The sequence below is a fragment of the Protopterus annectens genome, chromosome 12.part0 (genome assembly GCF_019279795.1).
Source record: "Protopterus annectens isolate FY-2018-M chromosome 12.part0, PAN1.0, whole genome shotgun sequence".
Classification (NCBI taxonomy): domain Eukaryota; kingdom Metazoa; phylum Chordata; order Ceratodontiformes; family Protopteridae; genus Protopterus; species Protopterus annectens.
Window position 1 is genome coordinate 405877458 of NC_056746.1, and position 21962 is coordinate 405899419.

The 21962-nt window shown below is 37.5% G+C and overlaps 1 protein-coding gene across 3 annotated transcripts in view; it reads right to left on the minus strand.

Moving 5' to 3' along the window:
* Positions 1-21962, minus strand: part of LOC122816609 (rho GDP-dissociation inhibitor 1-like) — a 2167530-nt gene that overhangs the window by 1159095 nt on the left and 986473 nt on the right. Inside the window, exons 1-2 of one of the 3 annotated variants that reach the window (XM_044089513.1) lie at positions 13390-13445; positions 13182-13296 (exon numbers count right to left, since the gene is read on the minus strand). The exons of 1 other annotated variant lie outside the window; for it this stretch is intronic. Coding sequence is in view for 1 of the 2 variants with exons in the window: in XM_044089511.1 (XP_043945446.1) it covers positions 13390-13462 (73 nt within the window). In the remaining variant the exon portion in view is untranslated. Of the gene's footprint in view, positions 1-13181; positions 13297-13389; positions 13739-21962 lie in introns of those variants that run through there. One more of the 3 variants, XM_044089511.1, reaches the window with a different exon arrangement.

Here is a 21962-nt window from a genome sequence, read left to right on the forward strand (position 1 = left end):
TTCACTGTAGAAATCTTTTTTAATGACCCAATCAATGAGTCCCCAACAGCCTGCACTAGTTATGAATATTAATGAGAGCTTGCAAGCAGTTTTGACTCCACTGGGTGTGAGGTGGTTGAACCAAAATGTTGGTTTTGACTGACTGAACCTCATTAAAAGAGGTTACATGTGTAACAGCACCCACACCATCATCAAAGGCTCTTCTTTTCATTATCTGGTGGGGAAGGAGTTAGCAGCAACATCCTCTTCATTCACAAACAGGCGTTTTCATGAGTCAGTACTAGGGCTAATTGCCTTTGTGGGTCATTTTAAGCCTAGCCAATTTCCCCTTCCAAAGATGAGGATCAAATCCTGTACTTTGTGCCTGTGAGGTAAGCACATCAACTAATATACAACTCCCACCCCCAATTTATCACTTTTATTTGCCATTTCAGAACTACATAAAGTAGTACTGAGAAACCTACCTGCAAATGGTCTATTTTTATCAGTGTACTACTCCAGCAAACAAAAAAATAAATAAATCAAATTAAATCTGTGTGTACAGCTAAACAAGTTATACATAGTTTTCTTGAGTATACACTTAAGCTCTTTATTGTCACTTACTATCCTTCGTTGAAGGTTGTATGTCAGGGCTGGTAACTCAGCACGTAAAAATCCACTACCAAACATTAGCGGACCGGAGTTCTGCTGTGGCGACCCCTGACCGGGATAAGCCAAAAGACACAACAACATTGTCACTTACTATCCAGAGAGAAAAACAAGGACTAGCTCTTGTCCTGTCAGATGCAAAGATTAGTCTTTGCATCTTTATGGATGCACTTGTTACCACTACCTGCTCATTACTGCTTAAAGCGACATGGCTTAAATAGCCCTAGTTAGCCCCGGCCACCAATGAAGCACAGAAAAAGAAATCAAAGGTAGAGAGAAAATTAAAACAAGATAAAATCAACACAAAATAATCACAGGAGATATGATACAGGTCCCTAAAAGGACAGCTACCCAACACTTTTTGGTGTTACAAAAAAAGAAAATCAATCTAAAATTCAACAACCCTCCCTTTGACAGCTGAAAGCAGCCGATCTCGGTAATCACACTAACTGATAAGCATCAGGGACATCTAACAACCTGTTAAGTGATGGGTGGCACTAATGTGCTCTGTTAAAGTCAACAACTTGTGTTGTTGTCAGCTTAACAGTTTCATTATTCTATGGTGTGATATTCTGCTACAGTTAAGTGCTAACAAAGATACTCAGGTTTTGATGCAATTGTTCTAGGAATAGGACAGTAATCACTTCCAGCATATTGCCATAATTGTAAAGCCTTCAGAATTTTTAGGTAGAATCAAGAACTAATTGTCTCAGAATGAGCCATTCTATGCCCAGTGTACAGGACAATACAATGAAAAAGACATACAGGCCATACTAAGTAACATAAATGAGTTATCTGCAAAGACAGATAAATTAGAAAGCAAAATGGATCATTTTAAAGTATAAAAACAAGTTAAGTGCCGAGTGAATCTCAAACAATCACCACAAATCTCGAGTATAGAAGAGACAATGTCTGAGTTTGATGGAAGATAACTTGAAAATGAGAATAACACTGAATTTCTTCTGAAACTTACTCCAGATAAAAAAATAGAAGACTTGGAGAACAGAGCTAGAAGGAACAACATCAGGATTTACAAGATTCCTGAAAAAAGAAGAGGGGCACACTATGATACAATACCCGGCTGCCTAAAACTTTGAACCTGTCTGAAGCCTTTACATCGAAAAAGGCACATAGATCACTTGCCAACTCATTTTTAAAAAAAAAAACACCTTCACCAGGGTCAGTGATCATAGGATTTTTCTCAAGTCAGGATACGGATTTAGTCTTAAAAGCTGCATGAACTAATTATCCAGTTAAAATAAAAAAAAAATTGGGTAGAATCCATGTCTTGAAGTCTTCCAGTATGTGTATGCATGTACACCTATACATTACTCTTACATCTACACTGAATAGTGACAATGACACAGGTAATGTGACTACTTTTTAGTGCATTCTACTGCTTGTCAACTGTCATTTAGTCTTTACTACCACTTTTTTCTTGCCACAAACATAAATAAAAACCTCAAAGACTTATAGACTTTGGTATAATCCCACTACTAGGAACAGTACAAATTATACAGGGTTTTGACATACATAAAAAAAATACCACTTTGTGTTGATGCTAACATCACTCCACGATTTTTTTTTCAGGAAAAGCAACCTGTTGCTATTACATCATAATGGATCAAATGCATTGTACATTTCAGTACTTACTATGAAATATAATATGCAGCTAGGTTTTGCACATGCAGTACTTCACTTTAAGAACTGCCATAAATGATGACATAGTCAAAGTCTATGTTATGAGTAAGTGAATGTACTTGTAAATATGCAGTACTGTTTAGATTACCCAGTGTGCTTTATGGCTGCATACAAATCGCTATTTAAAACATTTTATGCTAAAAGTTTGGGTTGTGTTGTACCTATACAGAAACACTGACTACACAAATCAACATAAAATGAAGTTTAACAAAATTACTTTTTTAATTGTTGATTTTGAGGCAAATACCCCTTTCAGATCCCACCACTGTAGAGCATCAAACTGCCTAAATTGGTTAGAACTGCCCAATCAACTAACATACACACAGTTACTTACCACCTATAAAATTTATCCAGAATCCATCTGTTTGTCCAGCACTAAAAAGCATTCTACACAACAATGTTCCTAGTTCGTCACTACAATCCAATGACCAAAAACTCCTGTCTGTTCTTATACCATGTTGCTAAGTCCTGGTACTCCATATTTCTATGCATCAGGCCAATATCCTTCCTCTCATCCTTCAACACCCTTCTGGACAACTTCCTAGCCAAAAGCCGTCTATGTTCTTGCTCAACACCAGGATAAACCATATCTCTAAATGTGGATAAATACCTATTTATACCTTGCATCTCCTTCCTTACTTCTATCAATTTCTCTCCCTTGGCTTTCTCTCTAAATATACTATAAGTTTGCTTTTCTCTCACATTGTATTCCAATTCCTGTTTGTATTACACTATTACATTTATTTTCTCTATAAACAAGCTAAAATTTCTTTACTGTCCAATCATTTGTCATATAACTTGTATCTACTCAACCAATGTTTTCATACGATGTCTAATTTGGTATAATTAAACTGTAGACTATAAAATTATTATTCTTATTAAAATGTTTTGTAATACTTTGGAGAGGGGAGGAGATTGGTATAATGAATTAGCGAGAAGGGAAGTGATGTGGCAGTTGTCATTAAATGGAAGCCAACCACCAGGTATCAATGACCACTTACCTTTCGTGCCTGTACTAAAACAAAGGGCACTTAAGTTATAAAAGGTATTTTGTAAGGTTTAAAAAACAATTTATCTAGAAAGAAAAGAATATACATAAAACACACACTAACTTATAAATATACCAGCATGTGTAATTCTCACTTCCCAGTTTTAACCTGTTTCTTTAAAATGTTAATTGATTTTAAATGTTAATTGATTTTGATTAAGCTACTATTTATACCATGATGCAATGCTTTTCTATGGTTTTGAAAAACTGACCAGATCAGACGAAAGCACTTACCTTAATTTCTGCATTGGATATTTATGCAACAGATGGTTTTACTTTACTGATTTGATGTACCACTACAACTGTTTGGTAGAATTTTAAGACTTTGCTGCACGTGTTTTCTATTAAATTGCTGAGTGAAGTTTTGGTCTGGTTTGTGCTTCAGGGTGCTTATAGGTTCATAGGTTGGTACTAGGCTATCAGCCCTAGGGCCTATACAAGCCTAGCCATAACAATTCCCTGGCTATTTCCTCCCACACTATTTACTTCCCTGGACCCCTGTCTAGCAGGGCGACTGATGTGATCCCCGGGGCGAATTTCCTTTCTCCCATCCAATCGTCAAGGTTCCTTCTGAAGAGGGCCAAAGAGGCAATCTGCTTGACATGTATGGGCAATCTATTCCAGAGTCTGGGGAGTCTCTGGTTCAGGAACCTATCCCTCCAGCATGTTTTGTTTATTGTGATGACAAGGTTTAGATCCCTGGAGCGTGTGGCTCTGAGGGATTGGGATTTCTTTAAGTGTAGCATGTCCAACAGCTCTGGGTTTGACAAGCAAAGATCGCCTCTAAGTAGACGATATGCGACAGAGTATAGCTGGAGTTTTTTTTAAGGCGGTCAGCGCAGGGCATCTGCTTTAGGCCTGTGATTCTTTTAGTGAGGTATTTCTGTTGCCTTTCCAGTTGTTGCAGATGTCTTGAGAGGTACATACCAAACGGGGCATTGTATTCTATTAATGGGTCTAATGAGGGATGAGTACAGTGGGACAATGACCTCCTTTTTTCTGGATGAAAAGCCCTTAGTGATGAGGTGTGCCACATAGAAGGATTTCCTGACTGTTGTGGCGATGTGGTTATCGAAGGTGAGACCACTGTCCACCTGTGTCCCTAAGTCTCTTATCAAACTTTCGGAGTTTAGTGTACTGCCACCTATATGGTAATTCACGGGTACATGTTTTTTCCCAAAGGGGATAACTATACATTTCTTGGCATTGAGCTTGAGCCCATGGCTCTGGCACCAAGCATCTGTTTCTGTAAGGCCCTTTGTAGAGTATCCACATCATTTGGGGATTCAATAATGGCTCCCAGTTTGCAGTCATCTGCAAACTTTGTTATCCAGAGTCCCTTAGTGTTGGCTTGTACTTCAGAGAAGTAGATGCCAAACAAGAGCAGTCCCAGGACTGAACCCTGAGGTACTCCACTTGTCACTTGTCTGGAGCTGGATTTGGAGTCTGCTACTTTTACAGTGTGGGTTCTATCAGTAAGCCAGTTAGCAACCCATTGGGTGACGTAGGGATTAATGCCCAGCTTAGTAAGTTTATCTATGATTCCAGAGTGGGGGGTGGTGTCAAAGGCCTTGGCAAGGTCTAGATAGGCTGTGTGGACCACCTTACCCTTATCCATGGCTCTGCAGACTGATTCGAAGAAGTCAATCAAGTTCAGGAGACAAGATCGGCCCTTCACGAACCCAAACTGGGTGGGGTCCAGTGTTTGAAGGTTACCAATGTCTTTGTTTATAAGTTCCATGATAATACGCTCCATGGCCTTGCAGATGAGGCTTGTCAGACTGATGGGACGGTAGTTAAGTTAGTTACGGGAGTGTTTTTGTGTTACTAGTGGATTTTACACTCCTGCATGTTCTCTTTTTATTTGTGGTTGGTGCTAAGCATTTGTCTGACTCACCCAGTATCCAGTGGAACTATCCTTAACGAACTGCAACTTTTGAGAAGTGTACTTTTACAATTATGGATTCCAACAACTCAACTATGCCTCAGGTAGTCCACTTGGAAGCAGCTAACTCCGATATGGCGACTGTAGGTGAAGAAAACAACATTGGACATTTGTATAAACATATGTCTTTGCAGTATCAGCAACTGCCAAAGACACTGGACAAACTACAAGCCCCAGCAGCCTCAGCAGCTTCTCAAATGGCAATGACGATGTCTTCTGTTCCCTTTGACCCGAATGGGGAAGGAACATTGGGCTCACAACGACCAGTTGGATTATCTTCCTTGAACAGTGTTCCATGTGGGCAGCAAGTTAATATCAACCACAGACAAGAAAATTCCCGGAAAATTAGTTTTGAACGATGGGTACAGGATGAGCCCCTGATATATTTACAGAAGAAAGACAAATGAGGAATATGGACATTCATCAACGGCTTAAGGACTTTGAAATTAACATGAGCAAGGTATGTCATTTACATACAGACAATGCATACCTTGCTGAATGTATTAAACAGCAGAGAATACCGAAGGGGCTGCGAATGAGTAAATTCCCCAATGGTCTGACTGTGGGACAGCAAGAGTTAGACGGACTTTTAGCCATATTTGACAGACATGGTGTGGAATTACTTCATTTTATTATTAAACTAAATAATAATAAAATGAATGGATTGTTAGAGGATATAAACAAACTTAACAGTGATATTTTAAACAATGCAAGTTTTATTCATTTGAAAGCAAACATGACAACATTTTTAGTAAGACTGAGCAACATGTTAAAGACACTAATAGAAAACAAAGGAAACTGAGGTTAAAGACACTAATAGAAAACAAAGGAAAAGTACAGTTTTGTACCTACCATAAATGTAGATGTCCGAGAGGTATGCATCTGCAGTCCTAACAAATAAAATTTGTCCTACCTCAGCCATGCCAGTTCGGTTTTCAAAGTCTGTCCTGGGTCCTCGGCTGATGCGCACCTTCACCCGGCGATCATAGCTGCTGTCGGTGGTATAAAGCATCCAGCCCGGCGTATTTTCTTTGTTTGTTTGCCTGATGCCCCCAGGTGCCCTCGAGGAAAGGAAGAATTAAATTTGATACCAATGATTCCAAACAACAAAGCAAAACACTGGAAGGACCAGTTTTTTCAAAGGCCAATTCCTACTAAACCTAGGAGGTTGGACCTGTAAGAAATAGAAGAAGGACATCTGAGGAGGGATGAGTTGGAATATAAATACAAAGAAGCTTACCAGCTTCCTAAAAGCTCTTATGGTGAAAATGTACTAAATAATCGTGGGGTTAACTACACAAATGGAACAGGTTCAGTAAGTTATGAAGTAAGGGGAGAAAATGATGAAGTACAGATTGAAGGTTTTAACAGAGACCATGATAAGGTTTTCGATCGAGAATATCCACCCTTACGTAGGTCTGAAGAATTTTAAATTGTGACAGGAACAGGCAGAACTTTTTAGGGGGACAACAGACCCCGAGAGGGAGGGCCCAGAGAGGTCCCAGGAGGTTTTGGAACATGAACCACAACAGATATTGAGTAATAAAATACCCCCAGTGGTGTTATTTTCAGTTTCAATGGCAAACTTTTGAGCTTAAATGGTTTCAATATTTTTATTTACACAGAACAACCAGTTACGGCTACCCATTTTTCTTTATTTGAAAAGGACTTAAATTTGTTCCTGCTAGGAAGCCGGACATAGCGGGGGTTATAAATGAACTGAAACTTTATACTAAAAAACTCAACCTGCGTTTATTTTTTCAAGACACAGGGGAACAAACTGGTTATTTACCCAGTAGGTTTAGGAAAATAAGTTTGTTTAACCTCCCTTTGCACCCTGTTTTAGCTCATTACGAGAAAGTTTGCACTAGGGAAATATTTTATGAATTTCACACCCACAGGGAAAAGTTCTACAACCTTACTAAGGATGAAGCGACACTCCTTAACCAGTTAAGAGGTACTGACACTATGCGTGTCATGAAGGGGGGGGGGTACTCCTGGCAGACAAAATTGATTATGTCAATGACATCACCAATATGTTGAAGGATACTGATAAGTACGAGGGTGGCCTCTTTGAATAAGATTAACATTTCCCATAAAAGGGTACAGTTGTTTTTGGAGGACAGTTTGTTACAGGGGGAATTAATGAAGAGTTGTTTAATTCTGTACAGAATAAACATCCTTACATCCCCACTGTCTTCGGCATACCTAAAGTACACAAAAATGTGTTACACCCCCCTTACAGACTTATAGTGGCAGCACACAACAGTTCCACTTATTCGCTAGGGGTGTTTGTTGACCAGCTTCTCAAGGACACATTGTCCAGAATAGACTACATACTATCCGACTCCTGGGACTTTTTGTCCTGGATACAAAATTAATTTTTTTGAAGAAACTACGAGATTCTCAACTATTGATGTAGTTGATTTATTTGGTTCCATTCCTCATGACACTGGACTTGAATTATTCCAAGAGGCTTTGTTGGAATATAGTGACTTGAATGCCAACATGATTACTCTAGTTATGGAATTAATGGAATTAGTCCTTAACAATAACTATTTTGTTTTTGAGGAGGAATATTATAGGCAGTCAAAAGGGGTTGCCATGGGGTTGAGTTGTGCCCCGATGTATGCAAAACTGGTTATGACAATGTGGGACAAATGTTTTATCTTCAGATCTGATTTTGCAAACAACTGGTTATTGTACTTGCGATACCTTGATGATGTTTTTATTTTGTGGAAGGATAATTTGTAGTAGCTGACAATTTTGTTGACTACATCAATAATATATGTGATTATTTTAAATTTACACACACTTATGATTCCACTACCATTAAATTACTTAGATGTTAACATTACTAGGGGTGCAAATACTGAAAACATTAGTTTATCGCAAACCGACATACTCAAATAGTTTGTTACAAATGTCATCACCACTTTTATGTCAAGAAGAATCTTGTGAGAGGTCAAGTGATTAGGGGGCACTCGTATGTGTTCAACCCTGGATTGTTTGAAGAGGGAACTAGGTCAGTTAATTCAAATGTTTACTGACAGAGGCTACCCAGAGAACTGGGTTCGTGAACTGAGTAAGGACATTCTGAGTGGGTGGGGTGCTAGATATACTCCTTTGCTGGGGGTGCCCCAGCCTCAAAAGAAGCAACCTTTCTTTGGGGTTAGTTCCACTTACTCACATTCCATGATTACCTATTACGGTTCCTTCGGTCACAAGATTAGGGACATTCTCAATAAAAACTGGGTTATTTTGGAGGGTAATGAGGACCTGATTCATTCCCTTGGTAAAGGACCATCATTTTCATACAAGTTAGGGCACAATATGAAACATCTCCTGGAACATCCCCTTTTAAATACGAAGGAAAGAAGGGGAACAAGGAAATGTGGTAGATGTAACCAGTGTCCACTTATTTTGGAAAATACAGAAATGTTGATAGGTGACCCGTCGCAGAGAATTTACTTGGTGGTGGTGGTGGTGGGGGGGGGGGGGTCAAACCAGGGGTTTGGTTTATGTGTTTGTTTGTCAGGGGTGTAATATGTTTTACGTACGCAAAACTGAAAGACCCCTGAAAAAAAGGATTTATGAGCACTCATACGCTATGGAAACTCATAACCACAATAATGCTTTGCACAGACATGCACTGAAATGTAACAACTTTACAGGATATAAGTTTGGCATTTTAGAAGTGATCAGATACAAGAGTGGAGGGGATTGGTGTAATGAATTAGCGAGAAGGGAATTGATTTGGCAGTTGCCACTAAATGCCACCCAACCACCAGGTATCAATGACCACTTATCTTTGGTGCCTGTACTGAAACAAAGGGCACTTAAGTTATAAAGATATTTTGTAAGGTTTGAAAAACAATTTATCTAGAAAGTAAAGAATATACATAAAACACAAACTTCTTTATAAATATACCAGCATGTGTAATTCTCACTTCCTAGTTTTAACCTGTTTCTTTAAAATGTTAATTGATTTTGATTAAGCTACTATTTATACCATGATGCAATGCTTTTCTATGGTTTTGAAAAAGTCTGTGACTAGATCAGACGAAAGCGCTTACCTTAATTTCTGCATTGGATATTTATGCAACGGATGGTTTTACTTTACTGATTTTATGCACCACTACAACAACTGTTTGGTGGAATTTTAAGACTTTGCTGCACGTGTTTTATATTAAATTGCTGAGTGAACTTTTGGTCTGGTTTGTGCTTCTGGGTGCTTGAATCAGCTACAGGAATGTTTTTATGTTACTAGTGGATTTTACACTCCTGCACGCTCTCTTTTTATTTGTGGTTAGTACTTTACTTTAAGAACTGACATAAATGATGATATAGTTAAAGTCTATGTTATGAGTAAGTGAATGTACTTGTAAATTTGCAGTATTGTTTAGATTACCCAGTGTGCTTTATGGCTGCATAAAAATCGCTATTTAAAACATTTTATGCTAAAATTTTGGGTTGTGTTGTATCTATACAGAAACACTGACTATACAAATCAACATAAAATGAAGTTTAACAAAATAATTGTTTTAATTGTTGATTTTGAAGCAAATACCACTTTCAAATCCCACCACTGTATAGCATCATAATGCCTAAATTGGTTAGAACTACCCAATCAACTAACATACACACAATTTCTTACCATCTATAAATTTATCAAAAATCCATCCATTTCTCCAGCACTAAACAGCATTCTACACAACTATGTTCCTAGTTCGTCACTACAATCCAATGACCAAAAACTCCTGTCTGTTCTTATACCATGTTGCTAAGTCCTGGTACTCCTCATCTCTATGCATCAGGCCAGTATCCTTCCTCCTATCCTTCAACACCATTCTGGATGACTTCCTAGCCAAAAGCTGTCTATGTTCTTGCTCAACACCAGGATAAACCATATCTCTAAATGTGGACAAATACCTAGTTATACCTTACATCTCCTTCCTTACTTCTATCAATTTCTCTCTAAATATACTAAAAGTTTGCTTTTTCTCACTTTGTATTCCAATTCCTGTTTGTTTTACACTATTACCTTTACTTTCTCTATAAACAAGCTAAAATTCCTCTAACTGTCCAATCATTTGCCATATAACTTGTATCTACTCAACCAATGTTTTCATACTATGTCTAATACGGTATAATTAAACTGTAGACCATAAAATTATTATTATTAAAATGTTTTATAATACTTTGGTGCTTTTATCCGCAGGTCTCCGCTGAAAATGGGCTCCTACCTAGTCGGACCTTCCTGGTAATCAAATGTTAATAAATAAATAAATAAATTACAAGTATGAATGGAAACACACTTCAGTACAAAATACATACTGAAGATAAGTAATACTCTAATATGAAATGCATGGCCAGTGATGACATGCACAAGTGAACAGCAATGGCAATGTCTAAGGAACTGTGACTACTTTGGTGCAGTCTTCTTTGCTTATCGAAAATCACCTGATCCATACACAGTGTAACCACTAATCTAACAGCATGCCACCAGGCACTACTAAATTTGCTTCAAAATTATAACCTCTCATCACAATATTGCAAGCCTTTTCCTTTTTCCCATCTTTGTGAAGAATGCATCCTCCACTAATCCTCTACAATTACGTTATGTTAACTGCCATTTGCAATGTTAACACCTTAGAATTTCATTCTTCTTCCAGAATACATACCATATTATCCCACTGCTTTTTATTAGTTTGTGAAGTCTTTAACAACTTACTTCTATAAATATATTTTTGCTAGATTATTTTTTGGCCCAGACCGCTGATGACCATCACACACATATTCCACTCCTCTTCCTTAGAGAGAAGGATAGCTATACCGTGATAGGGTATAATTTTGGCAGTGGAGAAAGCTTCTTAAAATATGCCTTACTCCCACACTCTCCCTTACACCTGGCAAAGTGGCATGTTTGTAGCATATACCTCTACTACCATGCATGACCATGGATTTCCACTGCTCTGTCTCCAGTACACTCTGGCCTAGGTCCCCCTCAAGACCCCCACTGTAGCAGTTACCTTCAACCACCCTTCAAGAGAAAGCAAGCTGGGTAATGTTTTTTAATACTTACTCCACCCGCCCTTCCCTCCTCCAACCAACCTTCTTTGCTTGCTACTTAACATGAGTCACTCATAAATGCTTGTTGTCCTCCTCCCTCTTTTTTTCTCTTCATGTCAAACTGGTTTATTTCACCTCCTATTTTTGAACAAAAATATGCATTTGTTACTGATGTCTATTGAATGCCCACTTTGAAACATTCTAACTACTCTCAAGTGCTACCTGTTATATGCATCTAGGTGCCTAGTCGATGTTAAACTGTAATCACTACATTTCAAATTAAGAGTCTGCTATAATCTCTTTGTACATTTTTCTCTCTCTAAATATGTTTTTTTTAGCTCTTCTCCCTGGGCCTCATCTGAAAAGGGCTCTTGCATAACTCAGTTGGACCTGGTAACTAAATGCAAATAAATCAAGTCTTAGCCCCTGCTCCAAATGTTTAATTTCACTGACTGTTGCACATTTGAAATTTTACCTTCCTTTAGTTCCTGGCAATATTATCCTTACATTTGTTCCACTGTTGTACCCAGTTCTAGTGTTTCTGTTGCAATTTCCGACTATTAGTAAATATGGGTGATTCATGAGAATATGAAACCTTAAAAAAATCCAGCACTGAAGTCAGTTCAGAAAAAATGTAAAACTAAACAGTTTAAAAAGGAGATATACATGACAAGCCTGGTTAAACTGGAGTTCAGTACTCACGGATTCAACCATGTCAAGGTTAACTGGGAAGTTATTACCTTTAATCTTGCCAAACATTCACAGCTCATTGCTTCAAGTACTCAAGATTCAAGCTCTAAATTTTCCAAAAATGTATAAATCTGACTGGTATCATTTTTAACAGCATTTCTAGGCAAGCCTGTGTACTGCTAACCTGCTCCCCTTAATCTGAAAAGTTTCTTCTGTTTATTAACTGACACCTCAAATATTTCCTTTACAACTACATTAGCAGCGTACTTCAAAATAACACAGAAACACACAGGCCTAAGTGGCCAATAAACTCTTTTCAAGCAGATGTTCTCAACAACAAAGGAATGTAAGGTAAGCAAATGCAGTAAGTGTAAATAAAGTTGAATTACAGCTAAGTGTTCAATTTCTTTCAAATTAGCCACAATCTCAGTATTTTTGCAAATCTGAAACTTAATGAAACCGTCAACAGCCTTGTCAGTTAACAGATAACTGGTTCATATCCCACTAGCATGCACTGTGTGACCTTACAACAGACTTCTATTCAGTTCAGTCCAACCAGGAAAAATCTGGGTCAAGCAGGGCGATTCCCATTAAGAAAAAATATCTCATCTCAAATGGACTATCATGGTTCACTGTTTACAAAACAGCCCCGATCTCTGTCTTTATGATGTAAAACATCCACTGAATCTAAACAAAAGGCTAGAAAAGATTAAAATAAATAAATATATACATAGATACCGGAATTGGAAGCTACGTTTCAAGGTTGCATTTTAAAGCACTTTTCAGAATAATTTAAAGTTCTGCAAAAAGTAAATGAGCTTTTAGAAACAAAATGATAATCATTCCAGCAAGGTGTTACATTATTTCTTGCCTTCTAGCTAAGACTTCATTAGCACTGTCATTTTCTTCAGATGAGCTCTTTCAAAAGGTAGCTCTCAAAAAGTAACGAATTTATAACACAGTTTCATAAACAGAAAGCCGTTAGAGCTTAAAATCAAAACATGTTGAAAAAATGATTACAGACACATTGTAAAAGCACAACACAGTTTAACTAGGCGGAAGGAAAGCACAACTTACATCTAAAAAAAGCCAAGCAGGAACGCTTTCCTTCCTTTGAAGCTGAACCCAGTCCCTTATTCTTTTCTGTGGTGTTCAGTATCTGTTGTTAAGTGAACATCCCAGAAGTGCCGCACTGTTGAGGGATTTAACAAACACAGCCTCACCCACCAGTATACATTAGTTTTAATGATTCAAGAAACAGAGTCTAAACAATGTGCTCCCTTACCTCGGTAACACACTGTCAGCCAAAAGATTTCCAGCAGCTGGCTGCCAAACTCACAAACATCCAGGTCCAGCATCTCTCTGTCCCAAGCCACAAGTTCAGAGCTCACAAAGGAAAATGGCAAACCAAGAATGAACAGATAGGAAGAGCAGCAGCAAAAAAAAAAAAATATTGGGAGTAATGCAATGGTAACAAAAAAAAGAAATCCACTTTTATAATGCCATGAAAGGAAAGTACAGAGACTAGAGTCAGTAATCCAAGTAGAACATCACATTCATGCTAAGCAGAGGCTGCAGTGGAGAGCTGTGATGCGAGAATAACATTCTGTCTGTAGACACTATTGATTCGCTGCTTACTGTTGCTCCTGCCCCTAGTGCTGTTCAGCTCCCAGCCCCATCACTCATTATCTGCAAGACTGCAATGATCTCATCGTTTCTGGTGCAGTAAGCACCGGCACACAAACACTGCACACTCCCAAGTGCTCTAACACTAGGCATGTCCGTCTATACACCTGCATATATTTCATTTAATAAATGTAATTTCCATGTGTGTGTGAACACACACACACACACACACACAGTGAAGGCACACATATACAAATGATGTGCCAGTATTTGTTATACACACTGGACAATTCTTCCTTTATAATTTTCAGTTTTTATGTTTATTGCTTGCAGCCAGATAACTGCTGCCTAAAGTGATTTTTTTTAATGTATGTATTCTTTTACTGGTGTTACTTATCATGAAAAAAAAAAGAGTGTTTTACCATTAGTACCAGAACTAGTACTATGTTTGTATTTATTTCTTTTTTAGTGTACTAATTGGTATTGCTCTATTGACAAAAGTCAATGGATTCAAACAATAACAGAGTAAGTGATTTTGAAAAAGTCGAGCCCAGGAGTAGAATCTAAATCTCAAATATATAACATTAAGTACTTCAGTCTAGGTTCAGGAAACTCCACTCCTACATGTAGTGGGAGACATCACACCTTGTCAAGTTTGTGAGAATGTTTAAGACAGCCTTGACAGGCACCTGTTGAGTTACAGTAGCTGCAAATATATACTTGAAACTAACAGCTAATGTGAGGAAGGATTCCTAGACCTGTGAAGTACGCATTGCTTAAAGCTTCTGTATGGAAAAAAAAAGCATGGAAAATGCCTACATACAATTCATAGACAGCTATATAGGAGAATTGTAGATGCAGTTTATTGCTGCACAAATCTGCAACTGTGCTAAGTACAAAACAAATGTCATTTAGCAATTCAGCAACATATAACAGTGCAGTTCAAAGGCAACTATACTGTGTACTAGCGTTGTCATATAAAATGGCGCTACAGGGCTGATCTAACCAGAAAGAAGCAACCCAGCTTCAATGTACAGCATCTCCTTATCACAAAGTGCTGTAACATAGCAACTACAGCACTGCAAGAGACATGCAAACATGAAGTGCACTTCAGTAATACAGGAAATCTGATGTATAATGTAGTACGACTGTTAAACAAGTCATGAAGTACTAAGGACAAATAAGCAAATCAATCGCTACTAGACAGGAAAGGACAAGTCACACAACACTGCACTCTGGACAAACTTTAGTATACTACACACTCCAGTTTAGTACCAGATCATAAACTGTATGCAGCTCTCACCTGGTAGCAGTGCATGTCGAGTAAGAGTAAACCAGGTACACAGAATACCTATTAAAATAGCAAATAGTTGCAATTATGGTACATCTGGTTGCTAAAGGAGACCTGAAATACTAAAAGCAAGCATACCTATGTTAGGTCAAGAAATATAACATCTAGTATACTTTCTGGAAACAGCAAGGTGAAACAGAATGTGGTACAGAATATGTAACAAACAAAGATGAAACTAGGAGGGCAGAGGAAGAGTAGGACTTAGCTGCTGAAACTACAAGGATTCCAATAGGAGGTGACCAATAGGAGAAGGGTTACAGCAATGCATCAGATGTGAAAGAGAAAAAGGGGTAGACGTTCATGAACGTGTGATATATGCTTCACATTTGTTAACCAGGATAATCAATCAGGTGATTGGGATCCTTTTCATTAGTGGCCTGGGGAGAAAAGCTCTACAAAAAGTAGAAGCATAAATGTCAATTACAAAGACAAGTAAAGGAAAGTATACATATTGATGAACAGTATCAGCTACATACACTGGAAAAGTAAATTGTGGTTATTTAGCAAGGTCAAGTAACCCCACTGCTACAGCACCAGTTAATGACTCTGATCTGATGACCAATTGAAAGGAAGCCTTGCTTGGAGACATTTTCTTCTGTATGAACATATTGTACTTCCTACATAAACAGTATACTTGTAACTCCTATTCCATAACCCTCCCAAACAATCTTATTACTATCAAACACTCCAGTTTCTTTTTACCCAATCCCCAACATCCATTTAATCTTTTATCACTGTTCCCAACTACATTTCTCTTTCTATACTGCTTTGCTCTATATACCTTCATAGTCACGACTTCCTAACAGTATCTATTTATGCTACATTGTATCTTCTACTTTCTCCAAATAAACCCTCATTTCTTCCTATTTTATCGACATTCTCAAACTCTAGACTTTTAAACCCTTTCCCCATTCCTTACATTCCAGAGAAAATATTAGGACAACCTAACTCTCTTCCTTCATAGGAGATGCTTTTTTCCTACCTGCACTATATCAGCTTTCAGACTCTGCCACCACTAAATATCCTTCTGCCCTGCAACTTCTTTTTCCTTCCTGATCCCCACTTCCCCACTATGTGTCAACTATAATATACAGATCCCTTTACCTAATCATGCTACTATTCAGCTTATCCTCTTTTCTTCTCCCGCTACTTGGTCATCTTTCATCCTACCATAACTCAGTAGCTCTCAACATCTCTCCAACTCTGATCCAACCACTTATTCACACTTCCTCCCTACACTCTCCACACATTGCACCAAACCTATTTAATGATAGCAGTCACCTTAACTCCAAATACAGACTGATCAACTCCATTTAAAGTAAAACAAACAAAAAAATTAGGTGGGAAAATATTCTCCAAAAAACAAGTATCAGTAATTTCCCAATATACTAAACTCCTTCTGGGAGGAGACATTCACCCTAATCCTGGCCACACTTATTACAATGAGCATCAAAACAATTATCTTCAAAACACACCTCTAACTCTACAATGGTCAACCCCCCCCCCCCAACCCTGGTAATCTAACTTTTGCTGCCATAAATGTTAGAAGTATAACAAATAAATTTGCTGAATTATATGCCTGGATTACCCAACATAAACCTGACATTCTCCCTGTAACTGAAACTTGGATTAAATCCAGCAAAAATGACTCAGAAATTACACCTGCTATATCATCCATAATAAATGTATAGAGAAGAAAGGTGGTGGTACTGCTTTACTATTTCCCAACTACTACTACATTTCCTCTTAAAACAACCCAATACCAAAATTCAATTTAGCAGAGCTTCTCAGAATTTTCCTGAAATTAAACAATCATAAACAAAAATGTACTACTGTTCTTTACATCCATCCTGATGACAATACAGCTATCCTGGAATATATCCTACAGTGGATATCCATAACAATTCCACAAGAAAAAATACTACTAGGAAATGTGAATGTCAACTGGCTGAACATAAACACTAACTCCCCTACATCTAGCATGAATGTTTTTGGTTTCACATGATTAATAAGTAGCCACACACACAGCAAGCTATCAAATTCCCTATTAGACTGGATCCTAATATCAGACCTTACCAAATACACAGTCTCAGGTATAATGTCTGACTGTCTCTGTGATCACCTTCTCCATCTATACCAGATACCTCATACATCTACTTAAATGGCATGTTTATAAAACAATACGCAGCCTTTACAAGTTTAACACTAAAATGTTTGTTACTAACCCCTATCACCTATTAACTAGAACTTCCAAACAATTCTCCTCTTATATGTTGCTGTAAATGAATTCAGCACCACTTTCCTGATATCCTAAATAGCCTTGTACCTCCTACAAAAAAAGAGACTAAAAACAAATAACGCAATTTGGCTATCCAAAAAGAGTAGAATGTTAATGCAGGACAGAGAAAAAACATGGAAAGAAAGGCAAAAATATCAGAATGCTTCACAATTGTACCAAAAAGCAAATTAATGAAGACAGAAAACTATAGTATAATAACTTTCAAAATAACAGTATACATAACCGAATTGATAAGACTGCACTGTACTGTAATTAACTGGAAACACTGAAATGAGATTGAGCCGAAAGTCTTTATCTGTTAATTACCCAAACTCATGATGAACAGATGCCAGTCTCTCATTTATGCTCCAAGTCTTGCGTACTTTTTTAGAATGAATTCTCCAAACACTGTAGTTCATTTAACATGCATTATTAGATGTTCACAATATCTGAATACTGTCTTTAATAACAGTGCTGCTAAATATATTCTGCACATATCTTCTGATTGTCCTGAATGATGCAAATGGAAATGGTCTTTGACTTGACTTCAGTACTCAGGCTCGAGTGCTGAAATCTTTTCTGTAATGTCAGGTCGAACAAACTAACTAACATTAACTGAACAAATCCTGAACACAACATATTATATTGCTTCAGTCGAGTAATTTTCCTTTGTAAACCACATTCACTCCCCCTAACCTTGGTCTCAGGGTTTGTCTCATATGTACTTTATTTAACACTCCATTAAGGAATATTCTGTAGCTGGCAAGACTGTATCTTTCCCTTGAGAAAAGAACATTCTCTATTTCTGTATTTTTTGCACACTTCATGCTTATCTTTCCTTTCTAATACATTGTCTCTCATGGCTGACCAGCAAGGTTATTCTTTCTTTCTGCTTAACTGTCTTTTATGCATAAATGAAACAAAATTACTAGGCCTATTTTACCCTTTAGCCTGTCTAATATCTAATAACCACTTTAAAATGGAAGTTCCTAATCTAACAATAACCCTTAAAAATTTTGGACAGCCATTAAAGAAATCTTGGATCCTAGCCATAAATTCACCTCTAACCCCTCTGCCAATAACTCATCACTTGAAACCAAAATACAGTTCAACTCTTATTTCATAGTTAGTATACCATCTCTAACAAGGATTAACCAACATTTAATCCTAACCCTGCCGAGCAGCTACATATCACCACATCCACTTTCACCTTCAAACCCATGCCCACATCCTATATAAAACTACTCGAACTCAAACCATACTCGACTTCAGGTAATGACCTTCCAAGCGAATAACTTAAAATAGTTGCCAACAGCATTGACTACCTTGTCTAAATACTTATAAACAGGCCAATCCAGGAAACCAACGTTCCTTCTCCCTTTGGAAAAAGCCACACATTATCCCTCTGCACAAATGATGAAATTCAATATTACTTACTTTAGACCTATAGCAATCTTATCCCTCCTCTCCAAAATACTTGAGAAATGTACTCCAAAACAATTGCTAAACTATCTCCTGAAAGAAGAACTCCTATCCCCACACAACATGACTTCCATCCTTCCTATAATACTAACACAGCACTTCTAACCTAAATAAATGCTGTCAATAAAACTAGAGATAACAGCAAACTAGTCTCCTCCTTATTTCTAGCCTTGTCTAAAGTCCTTGACACAGTTTGTCACAGCAAACTTCTACTTCATTATGTCTCTCTCAGCCCACACTTCCAAGGTTCAAAAGCTACCTATCCAATAGGTATCAGTCAGTAAAATGGCACTCTACCTTCTCTCCATACTTCCTAGTCACCATCTTTGTACCACAAGGCTCTATCCTTATTCCCCTCCTCACTGCTTCCTGCTGATGTCAAGCCCCTTGTAGAAGTGAGAGGACGGACAGCATCACTGGCCACTCTGTCCCACCACAGGCTGCCACATATAACTTAAAACATAGGTTAGTATATACTTAAAAAATTCAGAAAGTGATTTCAATGCAACATGTTTATTTATGGGTGACCCTAATTAACAAGTGGGGGGGGGGACAGTAGCAGCACAGAGCTCAATATGTACTTAATCCACCACTGATGAAATATTTTCCAAACACCATGAATTTTATTTTAAGGCTGTTAAAACTACAGATGTAAGACAGACAACACTTGCAGTTAAATACATGCAAAAACACTGACTGTACAAATTCACAAATTAGAGTCTGAAAAGCACTTCTGAGTCATCACCGTTCTAGGTTAATCTGGCCGCACTACGTGACATTCATAAAGATGGAGAACAGAAGTGGGCCAAATCCAGAACTCTATAAAAAAACAACAGGAACTAGGAAGTGGCAGATAAGAGAGGATCATAATAACTCTTGACAGCCTGAGATCTGATGGTAGTACCGGCAGGTAGACCAAAGGCCAGACAGCCTGCTAGTAGGACTTCAGGGGGGAGGGCGCTGATGGTATTCAGTGTCTTTGACAAAGCAAGAAGCAAAGCACTGATTAACAGCAATACAATTAGGTTCAGTGCACCTGTTTTTGTCTGACACAGAATGCAAAGCTAATCATATAAAGAATACAAATAACTAAAAATTAAAAAGTAAAAGTCAAAAATAAAAAAAATTAAATATACATTTTTTATTTATTTTTACTTTTTATTTTTCAGTTATTTTTATTCTTTATATGATATTAGCACCGAATTTAAAGGAATTTCCTGTCTTTTATGTTTTCTACACTTAATCTCCCGACAGATCTGAAGAAGCATAGGCGAAAGAGCTGAAAAAACTACAATTTTCCCTTCTGGATAGTAAAGGCACCAGCAGTCAAAAATTGCATGCTACTGTTTCCTTGGTGGTTTGGTCAATTACCATCCCTGCATTTTGCAATTGGTAAGCTCTCATGTATACATGTTTCACATTTATCTGAGTAGTTCATGCCCTCAATTTCACTGGAGGAGGAAAAAAAGAGTAAAGAAAGATTACAACTCTGAGCGCTATGCTTACCTGACGCAGTTTAGCTGGATGTGAATATTGTTGGGACTACTGATGTGACTATTTTAGGGCCATGAGCATGGTTAGACCCCACTTAAATAGTTAGGTAAACGGCTGTAAACGTTTAAGCTAAAGGTAAAGGTTGGTGGTTTGCTTGTTACTGTGCACACATTTCTTCTTTTGGATTGTTTTATCTGATAGTTGTCATGGCTCACTCGCTCAGTTTCCCTTGCTATTAATGATCTCAAAGCCATTTTAGCAAAATAGAGCAAAACACTGTCATCCACTGGCTGCCCCTATCACAAAATCATCCTCTATCTTTTCCTGCACTCATTTACATGTCCCTCACAGTTGGCTCCCTATTGGTCACACTGCATAGGCCGGTACTCTGGCATCCAGCACCAATAGTCTCCTTTAATTTTCTTGCCACTCATTGGTTAGAACTTTGTCCCTCGGATCTCTCAGATAATACTCCTTTTGTTATTATGCAGATATGGATTACAATGGAAGTTTGTTAACCAGTGTATAAATAAGAGAGGAAATACTGAATTGTAAGATAGCAAAAGCGCTCATCTGTCAGAAGGAATTGTTTAATAAATGCTACTATTTGGAAAAGATGACTCCACGTTTCTCTCTCTATATATTTTTGCTTGAAATCTAGGGACTGCTTTCTCTGTTTCTACTTCTATTGCACTTTAAAAGCCTACACAAACTACATTTGAATAAATCCTGGTTGTGCATCAGACTGATTTCTTCAATATCCTAGCATTTCCTCCATCTTTCTTCCCCATCTTAACCTACTCCATTTCTAATCAAACACACCCCTTTCTCTCTCCCTTTCTCTCTTTACCTAAATCTTTGCTAACTTTTTATCTCCTCTACCATACTTTAATGTCTAGGTATACTCTCGAAATGTCTATATTTCCTTGCAGAGCTTACCTTGATACACCCTATCTACAAGAATGTTTTCCCTTCTAAAGTATAAATCCATTTACTTCCTGCAAACATTTACACCTATCAGAAATGTATAAATGTATACATATTAATGTAAATACTTCACTCTACATACCTGTCTTATAACTATATTTGTTGTTTTCCTGGCAACTGTTTAAATTTAAACATCTTTATTATCACTTACAACATAGACAATCATGCACTTATATAATTGAGAACAAACCATATTGACATTTTCAGTTGCAAAAATTATACATCACATATAATCTTCTATACAGTCATTGTCAATGGAACATTGCATAGTGCAATCGATTCCTGCTTTCCATTAAACCTCATTCTTTCTCCAAAACATTATTCTGCAAGTATTCTTCTCATAATTCCCATTTTTCCTATGTAATTTGTTCCTACCCTTTTCTAAAGATCACATTTCCAGTTATTTTATCTGTTGTTACTATATTCACTACTTCTAGCACTCTTGGTTTAGACTTTGATTTCCATTTTCTAGTAATTGTGTTTTTTGGCAGCAACCAGAATAAAACTCAACAAGACCTTATTATTTCTAGGCAATTCCGAATCTATCACAGCTCAAAAAAATCATTTCCTTAGTATTTCTGACACAGTAGTCTTCAGGGGAATTTTTAAAGTCTGCCATCTCCTTACTCTTTCAGAAAAG